The following is a 19,084-nucleotide window of genomic DNA, read 5'->3' as shown; positions in this document are numbered from 1 at the left end:
TAATGCAGGCAGTCTGTCAGCACTACTGAGATCCAAATGGGGACCACTGAAAAACAACGAGCCGACCGTTGGATTCTACACCAAACAGATCCTGGAGGGCCTCAAATACCTGCATGACAACCAGATTGCTCACCGGGATATTAAGGTAAGTCACACTTTCATATGAAGTGATAGGCTGGCAAAGCAAATCAAATGTGTAGTATTTTGTGCCTAACCATAAATGTAGTAGATCAACCAAGAGTAGATGTCAAGCCATATTTCTTTTATATGGCAACTTTCTCAACAAAACATACACAAACACAGTTACACAGCTTGCATGAAGAAGAACTCTCCAACTGTGATGTATAGTTCTCTTGCACATGACTCACTCAGACTCCATTACACAGACTCTATCGTGGTGAAAAATCCCAGGTTTGTTGCCCATCAAAGTGCCATCCCATTCAAACTCTTTTGCCATGATGCAAAGTCCCCATTCCATGGCCAAGTCAAATTCTGCCACCGCAGAGAGGAGTGTCCCAGCTTGTGGCTTTGTGAAACTCTGCTACCATGGGGAGATATGTCCATGTCCTGGCTTACGACCTAGTCAAATTCCACGACTGTGGAGAAAAATGTTCCAGCTCGCGGCCTAGTCAAAGACTACCACAGAGAGAGGTGTCTTGGTTCATGGCTAAGTCAATCTCCATTTCTGCAGAGAGAAGTGCCCTGGCTCATGGCCTTGTTAAACTCTGCTGCCATGGAGTTAAGTTTCCCATTCTGTTGGAGACACATCCTGGCTCATGGTCTAGTCAAACTATGCTACCACAGAATGAACTGTCCTAGTTCTCGACCTAGTCAAGTTCCACTACTGCAGAGGGAAGTGTCCTAGCTCATGGCCCAGTCCAACTCAACTAACGTAGAGGGAAGTGTCCTATCCTCAGAGAGATGTGTCCTGGCTCATGGCCTAGTCAAACAACACTACCGCAGAGAGACCGGTCTCATTCACAGCCTAATCAAATTCTCTTACCATGGTAAGAACTGTCCAAGTTCATGGCCTAGTCCAACTCCACTACTGTGAAGAGAAGTGCCAAGTTCACGGCCTTGTTAAACTATGCTAACATGGAGAGGAGTGTCCCAACTTGTGGCTTAGTCAAACTCTGCTACCATAGAAAATAGTCCCAGCTTGCAGCCTAGTCAGACTTCACGACTGTGGAGAAAAGTGCCCCAGCTCATGGCCTAGTTAGAGACTACTACCACAGAGAGAAGTATCTCGGTTCACGGCTAAATCATACTCTGCTTCTGATCCTGGTTCGTGGTCTAGTCAAATGCTACTGCTTTAAGACATGTACTGGCTCGCGGCCTTATTAAACCGCTACCGCAGTAAGCATCATCCTTGCCTGTGGCCTTGTTAAACTTCACTACTGTGGTAAAGAGTCTTTTGGCTTGCAGCCTTGTTAAACTTCTCTACCATGATTAAAATCGTTCTGGCTGGTTCTCAGTCAATGATGGAAAAGTCCCAAGCCTGGGCGGAAAGTTCAAAACAAATTACTAACATACCACAAACTGTAGAAAACAAACAAAAATCTAATGTAAAGTAGCAACGTTCTCACACCACATGGACCTCTATTTCTGATGAAAAAATCCCTTTCTGTTGAAAAACATCCAGAAAATAACATCAGGATGATGAGTTTACAGGACTACATATTACAAGTGCACAAGAACAGTAGAGTGCAAAACTGCATTGTACATGAGAACTACTCCTAGTGCATATGTACAAGAAAATGCTAAGCCCTAATAGGACCAGAAATGACCCTTCCTATCCTTGAACATCTTGGAACTGAACCAACAACCTGGAATAATACTCTGAATGTGAGAGAACTTTCACTTACATGCAACGACAAACAAAGTGATGCACCCTGTTAAACAGAGTTACATAATGCCTTATTTATAGCTATAGCTCAACAACAAGAATACCTTACATCATGACAATCAGTTTTAAGTTGTTATGAACAGTATATTTTGAATGTCTTCCTTTGTTATAGAAGGACTGGAATTCTATAGCATGGCTTAAGTATGATAGTATTAGTGTTAAATGGAGAGTCATTGAGGTCTCATACATGCCTCATTTCTCTGTAGAGCCAATCCTGTAAATGTTGATTTATTTTTGCTCTTGTCCTATCGAGGACATCTGGTGCTGTGTGGTCTTTACAAAGAAGAAACAACTTCAAACGACTCTAAAGCCTACCATTGTGGTTTCCCAGTGCTACAGCAATGACACAGGTTTTCAGGAACTTGTGTGAAAAGAGCATACCTTTGTGCATCCATGTTTTTATCAAGGGAACGTTCCTTCCAGCATTGCTTTTGTATTTTTGTTTTGGCTTATCTGATTGGCCATGTTATAAGGTCCTAACAAGTGCTGTCATGCTCATAGATTTAGGATAAAGTGATTCATCCTCTGTATCTGCTTCTCCCCCCCCCCCACATAGGGAGACAATGTGCTGATAAACACCTACAGTGGAGTTCTGAAGATCTCTGATTTTGGCACATCAAAGCGTCTGGCTGGCATTAACCCCTGCACCGAGACCTTCACTGGTACCCAGCGCCTTCTTTATACATTTACATTTGAGTTGCAGGCATCTAACTTTGCATTTACTTCTAATGTATGCCTCTGTGTTCTACACCAAAGTTTTTTAACTAGTTCTCTTGTCCATAGCACGCTCAAATAGGCCTAGGCCTTGGATGTCTTTGATGATTGACAAGTAATCCAATGAAGATGGTATAAGGTGAAAAATTACCAGGTTGGGAAGAAGTATTGATAAAGAACTAGAGAGAAACGGTTTCAATTTTCAAAAGTTTGCTAAATAATATGAAATAATACTTACATGTAATGTGGTATTGTCTTTTATTGTTAAAACACCTTATTTTTTGTAAATGTGAAGCATGTACATGTGGCTTTGGAACTCACTCACTCATGCATGTTTAGCAGTCTGACATTTTTCCACAAGGGGAAGATATTAGCACACAAGTCACTTTGTGTGCATCATTTGAAAGGAAAAAGCCACCATTTCTGGTGAGGAGAACTGCCACTCAGTCTTTTGGCTTTGTCAGATGCTAGAGCGTGCAAGTGAGTCCAAAATGAATGGGTTCCTATGAAGCTTTTGTGCAGAATTGTAGTTTGTATTTGCTTACTCATTTATATACAGAAAAATGCACTGCTGTTACATTTTAAGCTCTTTTTATACAATTATTAGTCATAGCATTATAGGACTTTTTAAGCCAGTTATAGTATATTCATGGTATAAGTGAGCGAAAACTGTTTCACTCATTCAGGTCATCAGCTCAGCAACCAGCCAGCACTCAGTAGCTTTAAGACTAACATCCTATGTCCTAAAATAGTTTTCAGAAAAACGGAAAGATAGTGGTCAATTTTCTTTGGTGGTCAGGTTCAGGTTACTTTATTTATGGCTGTAGGCATATTTAGTTTTAGAAACAGCACAAACAATTGACAATTGACAAACAAAAAAAAAGTACTCAAGGTTCCAGTCCTCTTTGCAATATTTTTGATATAATGGGTGAAATAGGAAGTAGGCTCTCCATTAACTAGTTCTGCTCAAACGAGTAGTAGCCCACAAATGCACATTTTTTTTCAAAATGAAAAACCCTTGCACTTTCAGTTTATTACGTAAAGGTGTTATGTCAGCAATCCCCCTTCTGGCCACCAGAGGTCTTCCTCTCCTGAGTTCTAATGACAGCCCTAATGAGCTCCACCTGATCCTCATTTCCACTCTGCTCTGCTATAAAACCTCTCAGTTGCTCTGCACTTTGTGAAGTATTGCCAGTTCCTCAGTGTCTGCCTTACCAAGCCTTGTTTATTCCCTTGTCTTTTTTGGTGTTTTGAATGTTGCCTGCTTTTTGGACTGATTTTTGCATTTGCCCTTTTGGATACTTTTGCCTGTTTTTTTGCTGACTGCTTTTTGGTTTTTGTCCTCCTTTTCTGTCCTTGCCCCTTGGATTTCCCTGTTTTATTTGACCACCTTTAACCTGCACATGGATCCTTCTCATGTTCCTGAGAATCAAATGTTACAAGTTACTTAAAATTTTCTTGTTTAATGTATGATCATTTTATTATTGATTTTCCATATATCTGTTAATGACAAAAATAAAAAACAAGTAAGCTGAAGATAGAAAGCAGGTGCAGCCAATTGCGTGTTGGTTAATATTCTTACTCAGGTATAAGTTTTGTCAGAATCGTTATAGCGATATGACACAAATACGCACAAATAACGCAATGTACAAATAGTACACACCATGCTACTCTGATTAGCTGAGTGGTCTGGGCATTGCAACAAGCCAGTATATCCCGAATTCCAGCAGATTCTGAAACTGGAGGCATGAGTGTTTGGGACAAATGACTTGAGAAATTCGACAAAGCTGAAAGTGGCTTCTTACTCAAATTTCCCGTTCAACTTTAAATAATACAGCAGTTACATTCAGGTGCCTGTACAGGAGCCAGATTGTCTCTGCTGCTCCATTTTAGGTGGAATGGAAAACTCAAACAAAAAGATGGCAAGTAACAAGCCAATTTCAGCCTTATAGAAACTAAGCTGTGAATCAACATTTAGCACCGTTTTTGCCGGGTCTGCAGGCTGACATAAGGACATATTGACAGAATTTGATCTACACATCTATTGCACAGTAAATAACTCAGATTTACTTTGCTTGGTCAAATTGTTTCTTATTAAGAAGTGAAGGGACATTCCAGAATAATAAGCTACAAAATTCAGAAACCATCAGAAATGTTATTTTTGCTGTTATATAAATAATACCACCAAATACCAGCCACATCTCAAAGCACTCAAAGCTTTCAACCACCTTTTGGCCAAAAGACTTAGAATAGTTTGGAAAAGAAAACTGTCAACTGATTATTTAAACCTGCTCTTGATGCCAAAGAATGCACATTGATTAATATAAAGCTGTCCAAAGTATTAGCACAAAACCTTTTCAGGTGCATTTTCCAATGTGACTGAACAGTAACTTTAAAAATCAATCATTACGTGGAAAATTCCAAATGCAGGCAAACTTGCGTAGTCTTTGGCAGTTATATACTGACAGATGTCCTTATTGGACTCATTGAGAGAATGTTTTTTCTACTACAATATTATAGGAATATTTTGCCAAAAGTTTCTCTCCGTCAGAGCTCTAACTCCTCTTGAAGTTAATCTTACTGTCTTCTAGCCCACTCTTGGGTCATGCACTCTTCGGCCTGGGAAAACTCCATATGACATCAACTTTGGCCTTGATCTAGCTGGCATGATTACAGATAAATAAATATACAGCTAAATCTGAACATTTTGTCCCAGGTCACAAACAAATGGCACTTCTAGGTACTCCAAATCCCTTGGCTCAGATTCCATTTTTTGGCTTAGAGGCACCCGTGATCAAGACTGAACCACTTTGTAAAGATCATTTGCTCCCCTGAGAGTGGATTCTCTTCTTCAGAGAGAAACAGGAAAAACCAGAAAGCTGCATGTTTTCAGGCCAGATTCTCCAGAGATCCTCTCAACTTTCACGCAGAGAGATCTCAGTACATTGGATTTGCTGCTTTAATTAACTCATCATGCATTAGGAGTGAAGTCAAAATCGAAAACCTCCCAGTTCTGCCCACAATGGTTCATGCTGATGAGATTAAATATGCAGTTTTGTGCTGTTTAACTTAATTTCTTTGTGTTGTTGATGATGCTTTTATCCCCACCACAGGCACACTACAGTACATGGCTCCTGAGATCATAGACAAAGGCCCTCGTGGATACGGCAAGCCAGCAGACATCTGGTCACTGGGCTGCACTATTATAGAGATGGCCACAGGCAAACCGCCCTTTTATGAGCTGGGAGAACCACAGGCGGCCATGTTTAAGGTCAGAGAACTTCACATAATTTCCCACACTTTGTAACAATGTACAATACAGGCAGGATGTTTAAAAGGAGTGGTGGGAACAGTGATGTTAATGTTTTAAGGAAAGTTTTAAGAACATAGTTTTAGGGAAATTTCACAATTTACAGTACTTTACAACCAACCCAACAGCTGTGTTCCAAAAGCTAAGCTGCAGTCCAAGTGGGCTGCATGTCTTGACCACTACACCAGTAAAAGCTGTTCCAATGAGAAGGATCCTTCAAAGAAATTGCTGAATGAGCTGGACTTCTTCAGGACCCACCACAATATTTTGCAATGAAGGGCTTATTTTCATTGTGACGTGGGAGCAGGCAGTTAACCAGCCCAGTGTAAGTGGGAGCAACACATAGGTATAGGGAAATCACACAAATTAATGAGTAGCCTGAAAATTTGTAACTCTCACTTATTAATTGCCATTTATAAGTAATATTTAATAGCAAATTAACAACAAAATAAAATACCCTAAATAGAAGTTCTAAAGTAGTTCTAAATAGAAGCACCCAATAACATGAATCATGTGATTTGCTTGGCTGAGCTTTTAGACAGACGGCAGCTAAAGGCGAGTCTGACCTAATGCAGATATTTTCAGTTGTAACCAATGCAGATCGAAACCAGTTATACAGGTCTATGGGTTGGGAGCAGGACTAAATGTTTGGGTTGTAGGTGTGAAGACTTTCTGCAGGAGCAAAGTGAAATCTTGTAGGAGCAGAACAGAGGAACCAAAAATGTGTAGAACCCTGTGCATCTTTCAGTTGTTTAGCTTGCAGGACAGCATTTCATTACAAACAAATATTTTGCCCACATCATATTATTCACATCAGTGTTTGGCCTTCCTTGTTATCATTCAATTAACAGTATTTTCTCTGTCACAATTCAGATTGGTGCCAACTCCCTTAGATGGCATGAAAAGTGGGATTGTTCTATTTTACATCGTATTACAAAAGTGAGGAGCTTTCAGAGGACAGTGCCACCTTTCTTGGCAGCAGCCTAGCTTTTGAACATAGCTAAAATGTTTGTGTTTTGATCCTTTTGAACCAAATTCTATTTATTCTTACTGTAGTGTGCTGTATGGGAAAAGCCTTCATTATGACAGCCCCTTACATTCAGCAGCTTTTCTATTATTTATTGTGCCAAACACCCATTGCCTGTGCTCTGATGGTGGCAACAAGTGACAGCGGGAGAAGGATGTCAGCCACAAGAGGCATGAGGACGGGGCCTGAGTCCCGAACTCCGCCTTCCGGCCCCCACCTCCTGTTCCGTTGTGTGGCTGCTAGACTCTGCCTCATGTTCAATCCTGGAGAGGCCTCGCTGCGGGACTGGAGGCAGTGGCCAAGAGGCAGAGCTCAGGACTGTCCTCTCCCTGCCGTGCTTGCAGGCTGTTGTCTACGCTCGAGGTTCAGGCCCTGCCTTTCTGCCAGCTCTTGTGGCCATCGCAGGCATTCAGAGTGGTTTCATGTGAAAAGCTCCAATGCTCCAAAGTGATATTTTGCGTCAAATGATTAGACTGCCTGATCAGACATGATTGAGCTTAAAATCTATAATATTAATCCATTAATGGTGGAGAAGTACTTGCAGGGCCTTGTAAACTAAGATAGTCACCAAAGAAAACTTATTTCTTTACCACTATTTTACAATTATCAACAGTATACATAACTCAGAAGATACATGTAGGTTCACTAGTTGTTTGGATAGAAAATACAATATCTATTCAGGCTGTACACCTTGCAAGCCCAGTTCCTACACTGTTAGAAATAATGGTACTGTACAGGTACATTTTACAGTCATCAAGGTACAAACCATGGAAATATACCGTCTAAGGTACAACAGTGGTTTTAAGGTTCAGCTGTGTATCTTAAATTAGTTTTTCCCAAGTGAAAAGTACATATTTGTATCTTTAATAACCAATGTTTTAAAAAAGAACAATAAAATGAAAAGCCTGGAGACGAGACGGGGTGTATGGAGTTAGTACAACTTAAAAAGTATAATTGGTACAATTATGTTCCCTGACTAAAGGTACTGAGATGCACCTTTGAGGGTAACACCCCAGTGACAAGCGGGGCATTGCCCAAGTGACCACTTATACGTTTTTATGTTTTACAATAACCCATTTCACGTCAGACTGCTCTGAATGACTGAAAGCAAACATGAAGTCCATTAAAAATGTTCCATTGTTTAAATTCTCAATAAAGCCTTAAGAGGTTTGCTTGCTCTAGGTTTTAGTCATGTATCCAGTCAATGGCTATGTTTACATGCAAAGATTTTTGCCAATTACAGAATCAACAATCTGATAAATCTTCGTTTACATGCCCCCCAAGTAATCTGATGCAGAATGACGCACATGCGTGGAGCAGCGTTTAGAGTAAACGTTACCATGACAGTGAGCATCACGTGAGGTCCAGTCGGCGTGAGATGAGTTTCCAGTTGGCGCGCTTGTTATTTTAATTGCTTTAAACTGACGTCAGGCTCAGAACAACTTCCTTCACATGCACTTATAAAGGAAGCGGCGAGAGGGAGACGTCGTGCTCTCAAACTGGATGTCGGTCCCACCACCGTCTTTTAAAGCTCAGAGTATAAACCTCGTCTCCTCTGCAGACCAGTTTCTGCTCCGCCATGCTGAACGGTATAAACCTTTCGCTATGACGCGCCGCACATGCGCAGAACGTCCTTACACCTTCCGATTGGAGTGTAATCGGATTCAGGCGTTTACACGGATATTATTCTTTTATTTAATGGATTATTTAGAGGTTTACCCACCTCATTCAATCGGATAGAAATTGTATTACGAATGGCCTCAGTCGGACTAGTCTTTTCTGATTGAGGTGTTTACATGGACGTATTCTGTTCCAATTGAGCTATTAGTCGGATTATTAACGGATTATCAGGCTGCATGTAAACGTGGCTAATGTCATGTTAAAAATTTTAGTTTACCATAAAGAATGTGAGAGATATTTAGACTTTGAAAGTTATTTATGTTAACTGGTTAGTCAAATGAATCTTAGTGTCTCGACAGTAAAGTGGAGAAGAAATCAAACAAAAAAGAAAACTAGAACTACAAGTGATGTTGGAGGAAATAGTTTATAGGAACATTTTTTTTCTTGTTCTTAGAGCTGTTCGTAAGAGAAATTTTGAAAGAAATGAAGAGAATTCCTAAGACATTACTTAAAGAATAATAATTGATGGTATCTATTTTGTATGTATGAAGTCACGAATCCAAACAAGTAAAAAGATGAGAATATACAGATTTGGTACTCGTTCAAAAGAAAAACTGACAATGACCTTTTGATTCATTGTCAGAAGCCAACCCACAGAGTTTCTATGAACATGGAAACTTTTGAGATTCCGATCTACTTTTTCCATGTAATTCATACAGATAGGAATGCTGAGAATCCAAATACATGCTCTCGTGACATGTTTCCTTGAACTCGGGAAAGCTTGCCCTCTGCTGGCTTTACTACCAAAAGCTTCCAGCTGAACTCATTTTAGAGGAACTTCCCTCATTCCCAGACTAAGCATCTCATTCCTTAGCTGTGTTAGACATTCCAGGACTGCTGAGGTTATTTTCTCAGCTGCCACAGCTCAGACTTTTACATCATGAACTCCAAATCCCATAATCCCCTGCTGGCAGTGTGAATGTAACTTTAAGCATGGTAGTAAGTCAAACATGCTGAATGTATTACTGATTTGCAGAAGGTCCAAGCTGAAATTATTATAGACTTGGTGGACCACCAAAACTGTCACCATCAGATAAACAGAGAGAGAGAGAGAGAGAGAGAGAGAGAGAGAGAGAGAGAGGAGGAAATCAAGCTCCAGAAGAAAGTCAAACAAAGAAGCTGCTGGTGTTCTAAGAGCAATGGACTGACCACTGCAGAGCCCAGTTTAATGTGCTTGGACTGTGAGAAGCAGAAAGTACTTTTATAACTGAACTTCAGAGTTGTGGAAAATATACCTGTATAACTGATTTCTTTGAAAGCTGAAAACAAGTTCCCTGAAAAGAATGGAAGCTGTAATAAAAGCATATGGTGGACACATTAAACACTGAAAAACATATATATTTATTCGCTAAGTCTTCTATCTAAAGGCACATGACATTCTATTGAATTAAATTGTATTGAATAGCTCTTCTACATTTGTCACACATATTCATGTAGGTGGGGATGTTTAAGATCCACCCAGAGATTCCAGACTCCATGTCAGCTGAGGCGAAGGCCTTTATTCTGCGCTGTTTTGAGCCAGACCCTGACCTCCGCGCTACAGCCAACGAGCTGCTCACCCATGAATTCCTCACAGTCACCTCTCGCAAGAAAAAAGCCAAAGGCAACAACTTCACAGGTGTGTTTTGAGTGTGGTGTGTATGTATACACACAGGTGAGTTCTCCTGACCTCATCATCAAACCCCAAGAAAATAACAGTCATAAAGTTTTACACTTCTGTTTTATAATAATACAGAACAATGTTGTGGCTATCTTCATGTTTGAGACAACATTAAAGGAAAAGATATTGACAATTAACACTTCAATTGAGACCTGCTACATAATATTGACATAACCGTGACACAGCCATAAGCTGTCATGAGTTGTCATAACGATTGTTTAGTGTTATAACAGTTGCCATTAACATTAGTTTCCATAACATTTAGAGTATTATTTCATGACAACTAACCAGAAATTAAAGCGTGAAAAATAAGGTGGAAAATACTTTTCGAACTTTCAATGGAAAGTAACAGAACCACATTTTGTCCCCAAAGTAATTTTAGACCATTTCTTTTGCTCCAATCATGATAAAAGTTTAATGCTACGTTGACTTCTGCTGGCAAGCGTTTGTCTCTTGAAGAAAAACAGAAATGGAGAGTTGAGGAAAAAGAAGTTTTATGAACATGCGTCTTCCCAGCCAAGCAAGTCTAACTCAGCTTACACAACTGTGAACTTATTTTCACCCAGGTAACCCACACCCTCTAGTTGTCTCTGTGTAAACAACCCCGAAACCCCCCTACTTGATGGGTAGGTGCCTCTACCTTTGTAATTAAAATAGGTGTTGAGGCCCACCTAGGAATTTACAGTCTCCCCCATCTAGAAGACATGATGTCTCTAAGACATCCCTTCATCAAATGGCATTGCTTGATTGGGGAGCTGTAAATAACTAGATTGGGGTGAAATAGGCTAACCATTGGGGATCGTTACATGACAGAAGGACCGGCCGATGCTTAAGATACAACGTTAATAAAAGTGAATAAAGTGAAATAAAATTAGATAATATTTAACAACTATATTAAAATCAGCTGGCATTTTCAAATTGTTAAAAAAGAAAATGTCAAAAATAGAGAAGGGGTTTTGACCCAATATTTACAGTATAATAATGGTAGCATGACATTTTTACATTACTGAACAGCAGTGGTGAACTGTGAGTGTTAGAGCTAGGCCTTCACTTTGGGCTGTAAATGTCAAATCTTGCTCAGAACATGAGGAAAAAACTCATCTTAACGATAATACTAACTTCTGCTATCATTGTAGTGGTTTGTTAGCGCTGAGCTAATGACAATTTCCATGCACACTTTCTGATGAGACTGAAATGATCTCCTTATAGGAGTTGTCTGTTCCACCTTATACAGTACAGCAGTTACATTCTGGTGCATTTGGGCTCTGCAGTGTGACTGCTGCATTGTTTAAGGTAGAATGAAAAAAATAGTTTACTCTCAAATGTACCTGCAACATCTCATAAGGTGGGCTGGAAGTTCAAAAAAGGCAGTTCTAGATCAAACACAGACATTTGAAGCTTCTAAAAGACATTCCGTGTTTTGTTTAAAGCTTGATTTTACTGAACTGAACTTGCGCTTTGGAAATTGAGAGTATTGGTTGATTCCTCCGTCACTTTGTAATCATGCTGAAGTTCAATCAAAAGCGTCAGAACATCTGCTCTTTAAGTCCTAACTAATAGGAGAGCTTGTTTAGCAGTATCTACCTAGATACTACAAAGAAAAACAGTTTCTGATTGGCCCATTTTCCATTCAGCAATTCAAGAAATTAACCCTTTTGTTTCCATCCAAAACCTTACAGTACAACAAGAGTAGTACTGTAAAACTGGTAGAGTTTCATTGCAAGAATGATTCTACTGAATAAAAATGAACAGCCATGCATTTTTAGTTCCCAGAAATCATTAGGCCTTCTGTGAAAGCCCTCAGGGTTCCCGTCTGCTAAAAAAAAATGTCTCATTTTACAACTCATGTCAGTATAAGACAGCTGCTATGACAGGTTTATGGCATGGTTATGACAATGTTATCAACCAGGGTTCAGATATTTGTTAATGTAAATGGCAGTCATCATGAATTATTCACACAGTGTAAAGCTGATGTTCTCTTAAGAGTGAAGATATCTGTTTTTATATAACAGTCTTAGATACTTGCAGATTTTGCTGTTGTTATATTTTGAAAATATTTTCTTTCTTTTTTTTCTAGCTTTGTCTCCAGGAACAGGTGAGTCTTTTCATCTCTTATTGGAGATTACAGCAGATGCTAAAGTCTAGTACCAAATAATGTCAAATTACAATATACAACAGAAGGACATTGCATTGCAGTGTATGTATATTTTAGTATTAAGTAATTTAATACCTAGAACTTAAGAGCCTGTAAAGAAAACAGGGTAACACTTTGCTGTAGGGTGCTGTTCATAAGATATGACACCTATATAAGCTTGTCTTGACAACTGACATAATCCTACATAACTGTTTATGAATGCTTGTTCCAATAAGCGTCATTCTTTATAAAGGCTACGTTTGCCAATTTTGATCAAAATCAGCAAAAGTAGCCTTTATGGCAGATGATGCCTGTTGTAATAAGCATGTATAAACAGTTACATAGGGTTATGTCAGTTGTAATGACAGGCTTATGTAGGTGTCATGCAGCCTTATGAACAGCACTCTACAGTAAAGTGTTACTGAAAACATTACTTTTGCTATAACTGTGCTATTACAATGATCTGCAGTGTGAAGTGTATAGGAGTCACAGATTCAGTGTAAGGGCTACAGTACAGTGGATTATAGTCTTGCTTTGCCTCTGTGTGCCAGAATACCTTCGCAGCATCTCTCTTCCTGTCCCCGTGGTGGTGGAGGACACGAGCAGCAGCAGCGAATACGGCTCTGTCTCCCCCGACAACGAGCTGAACTCCAACCCCTTCCTCTTCAAGCCCAGCACCAAGTGCTACAGCGAGAGAGAGGTCAAAGGCCATCGCTCCCTCTTCCTCAGGTATCTAGAGAGAGAGAATGCAGGAGTGGAATGGAAACTGCAAGGGTCTAGATCAGGGGTCTTTAATTAAAATTCACTAAAGTCCAGATAGAGAATATTTCCTCAAGCAATGATCATGACATCATAATGTCTAACTTGCATCTTGACTCAGTGCCAAATGCTGTTTACTGAAGTAGCCCAGTAGGTACGATCAACATCTTACACAGTCAACAACTGAATGTCGAATCAAGTCCAATTCAGTCAAATTTCAACATCTGCTTCTTCCCTTGTCCCTCCCCTGTGTGTGCGACACTCACTTGAGTCTCAGTGTGCATCCTAATGCACAGATCTGATTGGCTGAGTAGCGTCACCTGTTATACTTACAACACATTCGATTGGTCTGTGAGTTTCCCAGGCTGCTAAAGCTACAGTAAGGGCTAGAAAAGTTTTGCAGATTAAAATAGAACCACCCCATCAAAATTATTCTCCATAGTTTATCGGTTATAGGTCCAGGTCTGCATACGACAGCGTCTGGGTCCGGACTCGGACCACAGTCTGCCTATTGCCGATTGACCCATTTTCAACTCTGCATTTCAAGAATTTAACCCTTTTGTTTCCATCCAGAACTTTACAGTGTACTGTAAAACTTTTTTATTTCCCAGAAATCATTAGGCCTTCTATGAAGGCCCTCAGCATTCCCTTGTGCGGAAAAAAATGTCATGACAACTCATGTCAGTATAAGACATCTGCTATGACATGTTTATGGCACGGTTATGACAATGTTATAAACCAGGTTTCAGACATCTGTTAATGTAAATGGCAGTCATCATGAATTATTCACACAGTGTAAAGCTGATGTTTTCTTAAGATGTGTTGTTATTACAGAGTAACCTCTTAGCAGCTTTTTACCATAAAATGTGCTGCAATTCCTAAGACATTGCAGTATGTTGTCAAAGACCTGTGGCATTCAGATGGCTTTGCACAGTAAACTGCCTGGAGTGTGTCCTGTGATTATATGAGGGGAACAAAAGCTCACGTGACACACGACTGTTGAAAAGTCATATTTTGACCATCTTGTGACACTTGCCATAGAACAGATTACCATTTTTAAGTGCTGTCAAGTTGTTTCCAATTCCTGGCTACCATATGGTTTTCTTCAGAATTTCCTGTCTCCTGTTTGGGTCTTCAAACTTAAAAGGCTAATTGCTCTTATTGTATCCATCCATCTTTCAGCTGGTCATCCTCTTCCTTTTTTTTGTCTTTAACTATTCCAAGCATAATGGTCTTTTCCAATAAATTGATTTGATAACCAGTTTAATTATCTGGGCTTTGAGTTGAGAGTTGAGGCTTGATTTGTGTACAACCAGATCAAGAAAAGCTCCAGTAGGTGGGCGTATCTGTGTCAAAGTTAACAGTCAAGAAGTTAAAACCAGAGTGAATACAGAGGGTTTACCACAAGATGTAAACCACTGATAGCCACAAAAACAGGAAGACCAGATTAGAATCTAGAAAAGCCTTTGCAGAAGACAGAGGCTTCAAAACAGTTCTGTGTCATGTTGTAGTTAGTTAAAAAAAAAAATAGCAAAAAGATTTTGGGTTGATATTGAAATAATGGTTGACCCCTTAAAATTCCAGGCCTGTTACATACTTAGTTTTGTTATTCAGTAAATACACAAACTTCACTGTAAACAGGTTGAGCTATTCTTAGGTTATAGGAGTGTGTGATTAAACTGGCCAACCCTGGCCATTAAATGGGTTTAAACCAGTTTTACAACAGGGTTAGCAAATTGAAATTGAAATCAATATGAAATAAACGTTGTTGACCCTGTAGGTTTATAAACACTGGCTATAAAGTCTTATATAAATGCTGTGTTCAAGTAGAAATAGCATGCTGACCACAGGTTTTGAGACTTAACATGTTTCACTGTTTTCTGCAGTATCCCAGTGGAGCAGTTTGAGGACCACAGCGCCCCCCCATCTCCAGAGGAGAAGGACGCTGGGTTCTTCATGCTGAGGAAGGACAGTGAGCGGAGAGCCACTCTGCACCGCATCCTCACAGAGGACAAAGACAAAATAGTCAGCAACTTGCAGGAGGCGCTCACACAGGCCAGTACACGCACTATGGGTGTAAATCTCAGACCTCATAATGATGTGATTATAATTCTTTAGGAAACATCACATCAGTAATATATTAGATATTATAGCCACTGCTGTGATACTTTGGGATTCAGTCTCTATGGAATTGGCAGTGTCATGTTATTGTGATGCTAGCATTTAATACTGTACAGCTTCACTGACTTTTGGAGCTTGAAATGTAACATAAACATGAGACATGCATTTAACACTTTATTTGGTGTAAACTGAAAGGTTATTACTGAGATGAGCCTGTTAGCTTTTGAAAGAATAGCAGTTCTGAAAAACTGAAATAAAAGAGGATATTATTAATAACAGTAATATAGCGTCAATATGTAGCCTTGTAAAAAAAGTGCAGTGTCATTACTATAAACAAACATTACAGTATGCTGTAATCTCTATTATTTATAGTAACTACCTTTAACTCTGCTGCTAGCAAGTTACTGTAAATTTACTGTAAAAAATACCGTAAAGTGTTTATAGTGAAGCTTTTTGCATATTTATAAATACACTAAAGATTTTATCTTTTAATTGATTATAATATATTCTAGACTGTAGAATGTGTGTGGACTGTATTCTAATACAGTCCACACACACAGAAAGTAAGCCAGTATGAGGTACAGCTATAAATGCATTTGCAGTAGGTTAATAATCCTCTCCCTCTTTTTCTGTCCTCTGTATCGTCCTCTCTTTCTCTCTCTTCAGGGCTCTGAGGAGACTAAGCTAAAACATGAGCACATTTCCGCTCTGGTGGCCAGCCTGGGTGAGTTTGTACGCATGGCGGACAGAAAGATCATCGCCAACACGCTTTCCCAGCTCAAACTGGAGCTGGACTTCGACAGCACTGCTATCAGTCAGCTGCAGGTGACGCTGTTCGGCTTTCAGGATGCGGTGAGTGTTTTTTTTGGCCTCCGTCTGTCGCTGCACCACTGGAATCAGCTCTCGAATCAAATGTGGGACAAGGAGGGATTTAGGGCTTAATGCCTGACACTCAGTTCTGCAGTGAAAAAAAAGAAACAAATCTTGTGTAACTGACTTAAATCCAAAACATTTGTGAAAAGCATTTTATACATAAAAGTATGTTATTAAGCAAATGGCTACTTGTTAAAATTGTAGCTCTGTTTAAACCATTAGCTCACAATGAACTTGCAATTTACACAAGCCTGCACTTATAAAGTGTTACCAGAAATGCATCTAGTTGACTGATAGAATCTTATTCAACCAAGATCCCTATAAAAATGTGCAAAGCTAATCAATAATTCTTGTGTGTTAATAATGATTTAGTTGTAAACTTAGAACTCATAAATTATATGACATGAAATATTAAGCATTTTCTAGGTTGCATAAAAACAACTCTTAATCATTATCATTAATTACATAGTAATCATCCACGCTCTGTTATAAATGATTAAGTACTGTCTTACACTTAAGTTTTGGCACCCTGGTCAAATGATGCGTTTTGTTGTTTTTCTAAGTGCAAATAAGTTAAAACGTCCTCCACACACCTGCAAATTTCAGTGCAGTTACTGCATATTTGCTGAATTTAACATACTGGAAAAAAACTAAACGCATAAAACATGTGGTCTTTGCAAAAGTTTTAGCTCCTTACATTTGACTTTTTTCCAGTGTGTTAAACTCTGTAAATAAATAGACGATTTGCACTAAAATTGAAACATTTTAACATATTTTCACTTAGAAAATGACCATGATGTGTAATTTCACTGCTGTTTTCAAATTTTGCCTGTAGCTTATGACTATATCTTACTCATTTGTGATTCATATGTTTCCTTAACACGTCCTCCATATGGTCTAGTTGACGAGTCCTTAGCCCAGCTTAAAAGTGATACTCGCAGGGCCTTTGGCACATGTAGCCACTGTATTATATCTTATCTGTCTGCTCCCTTCAAGGGCATTATGAAAATGTAGTGGAATGTTCTGATAATGAATGGTTTGCACCTCTGTGAGGAGATTAATGTCACAAGACAAAGGCCAAGCAAGAGTGAAAGATAGGCCCTCAGATAGAGATAAAGACCTCCCTTCATAAAGATTATGTAACTTTTCTTATAAACACTACCTGTACGTTGCTGCCATCTAGCGTTCGTGAGATACTTGTGCGCCATGTTCCCTATGAAATCTTGAACGCTCCGTGTTTATAAGCATTCATGGCATCTACAAAAGCCTTTCATGGCAACTGACATGTGCCTGCTTAAACATTTAATAAGCACTTCTGCTTATTATAGACATCATAAAGGTTGCGTTTGCCAGTTTTGATGTCAAGTTAATGTAACCTCTATGTCCGGTGACATTCAAAAATTAGGTTGTCATGATACTTTCTGACAGACTTCAGCCCTTTTCAGATGGGATTAGGTTTCCATAGGGTGGTGGGGTAATGCCAGTTAACCTCAGGACGTCTGTAATGTTTCTAAACGATTTGCACAGGATAAGAAATCTCAGTATAAATGCTGGAGATGGGAGTGGCTACTCAATTTACGTGCCACTTTTACCCCAGAAATGAGTAGAAAGGATGTTCAAACATTTAATTTAGCCGTTGGTTTTGTTAACCCTAACCTTTCCCCTTGCTTTTACCAGCTTCACCACATTTTTAATGTAATTTTTACATGTTCTGTGTTGTACATGGGAGACAAGACAGTAATGCTTCATTATAGTCAGAGAGAACAATGAGGCCAAAGTTGGCCCCCTATTTGCCAGGCTCTTGTTTAAATTTTCGTTCTGGCCTCAGGCTGCCTACACACTATACACCGCACGCACAGAGCTGTGGACACATATAAAGGCAGATCTTGTCCAGCTAGAAGGTGTGTACATGACTGGAGTGTGGCAGATCAGATACAAAGAAATATGGACCATCAAAAGAAAATTTTGGTGATGGCCGTATACTGAGCCAAGCAGACAACAGCCATGAAGGCAAGAAGTCATATAGAACAGGAAAATAGTACATGGCATGTACTCTGTACTCTGACATGTTTTGTTGCAGCAGAAGTTAAAATGGCTTAAACTAGGCTAGGCTAGGCTGCGTCTATGTCTCTGTTAAATATGATCATTAGAAAGTGCAGTTTAGTGAAAATTGTGGTTGTTGTTTACTGTCTTCCTTCATTTCACCACCAAACTGCAGTTTCCTCATAGCGCCCCAAATCAGAGTCAGACCCGATGAGCATCTCTGTCCGTTGCCTTATCTAACTCATCAAAACCTGTCAGTCTCAGGGAGCTGTTAGTTACTCCTGCATAAGACAAATAACACGAACTTCCATCTACTCTGGGGCATCGTAGGCTTTAGTAGTTTAGTGTATGTCATAGTGACACAATGCTTAATAATATGGCATAAGTCATAAGCCAAGTTAGGCTCGTTGAACCACATTTTCTGTGGCCCTGAGTTTCAAATTTACCATTTATAGGGTTCAAGCCATCATCAGCATTACATCATAAGTTAATACGTTATACACTAAGTTACAAAATCAGTTGTTATAACATGCTATATCATTTCACCCAAAAAATGCCATGAAAACCCAATGTCAGAAAAAATCAGTAGTATGTAGGTATCATGTAGCCCAATGGACACTGTCCTACAGTACAGTTACCATATAAATCCAAAGCTGATCTAAGGTAACACCACAGAGATACTCGTGTGTTTGTGTATATGCATGATAGTTAAGTAACATGTGAACTCTGTGTGTCTCCAGCTGAACAAAGTGCTGCGGAATCACAATATCAAACCTCACTGGATGTTTGCACTGGACAACATAATCCGTAAAGCTGTCCAGACCGCCATCACTATCCTGGTGCCAGGTAACTTTTCC

At 39.5% G+C, this 19,084-nt stretch overlaps 1 protein-coding gene across 1 annotated transcript in view; it reads left to right on the top strand.

Moving 5' to 3' along the window:
• The window catches only part of map3k5 (mitogen-activated protein kinase kinase kinase 5), a 105,695-nt gene that overhangs the window by 79,279 nt on the left and 7,332 nt on the right, over positions 1-19,084 (top strand). The window contains exons 17-25 of the mRNA XM_017697729.2: positions 9-145; positions 2,463-2,568; positions 5,734-5,891; positions 10,075-10,255; positions 12,375-12,392; positions 12,983-13,160; positions 15,077-15,245; positions 15,978-16,163; positions 18,968-19,073. Of these exons, the coding sequence (XP_017553218.2) occupies positions 9-145; positions 2,463-2,568; positions 5,734-5,891; positions 10,075-10,255; positions 12,375-12,392; positions 12,983-13,160; positions 15,077-15,245; positions 15,978-16,163; positions 18,968-19,073 (1,239 nt within the window). The remainder of the gene's footprint in view (positions 1-8; positions 146-2,462; positions 2,569-5,733; positions 5,892-10,074; positions 10,256-12,374; positions 12,393-12,982; positions 13,161-15,076; positions 15,246-15,977; positions 16,164-18,967; positions 19,074-19,084) is intronic.

Source organism: Pygocentrus nattereri, chromosome 4, assembly GCF_015220715.1.
Source record: "Pygocentrus nattereri isolate fPygNat1 chromosome 4, fPygNat1.pri, whole genome shotgun sequence".
Taxonomy (NCBI): Eukaryota; Metazoa; Chordata; class Actinopteri; order Characiformes; family Serrasalmidae; genus Pygocentrus; species Pygocentrus nattereri.
Note: the sequence above shows the minus strand (reverse complement) of the source record. Positions and strands in the feature narration are given on the sequence as shown.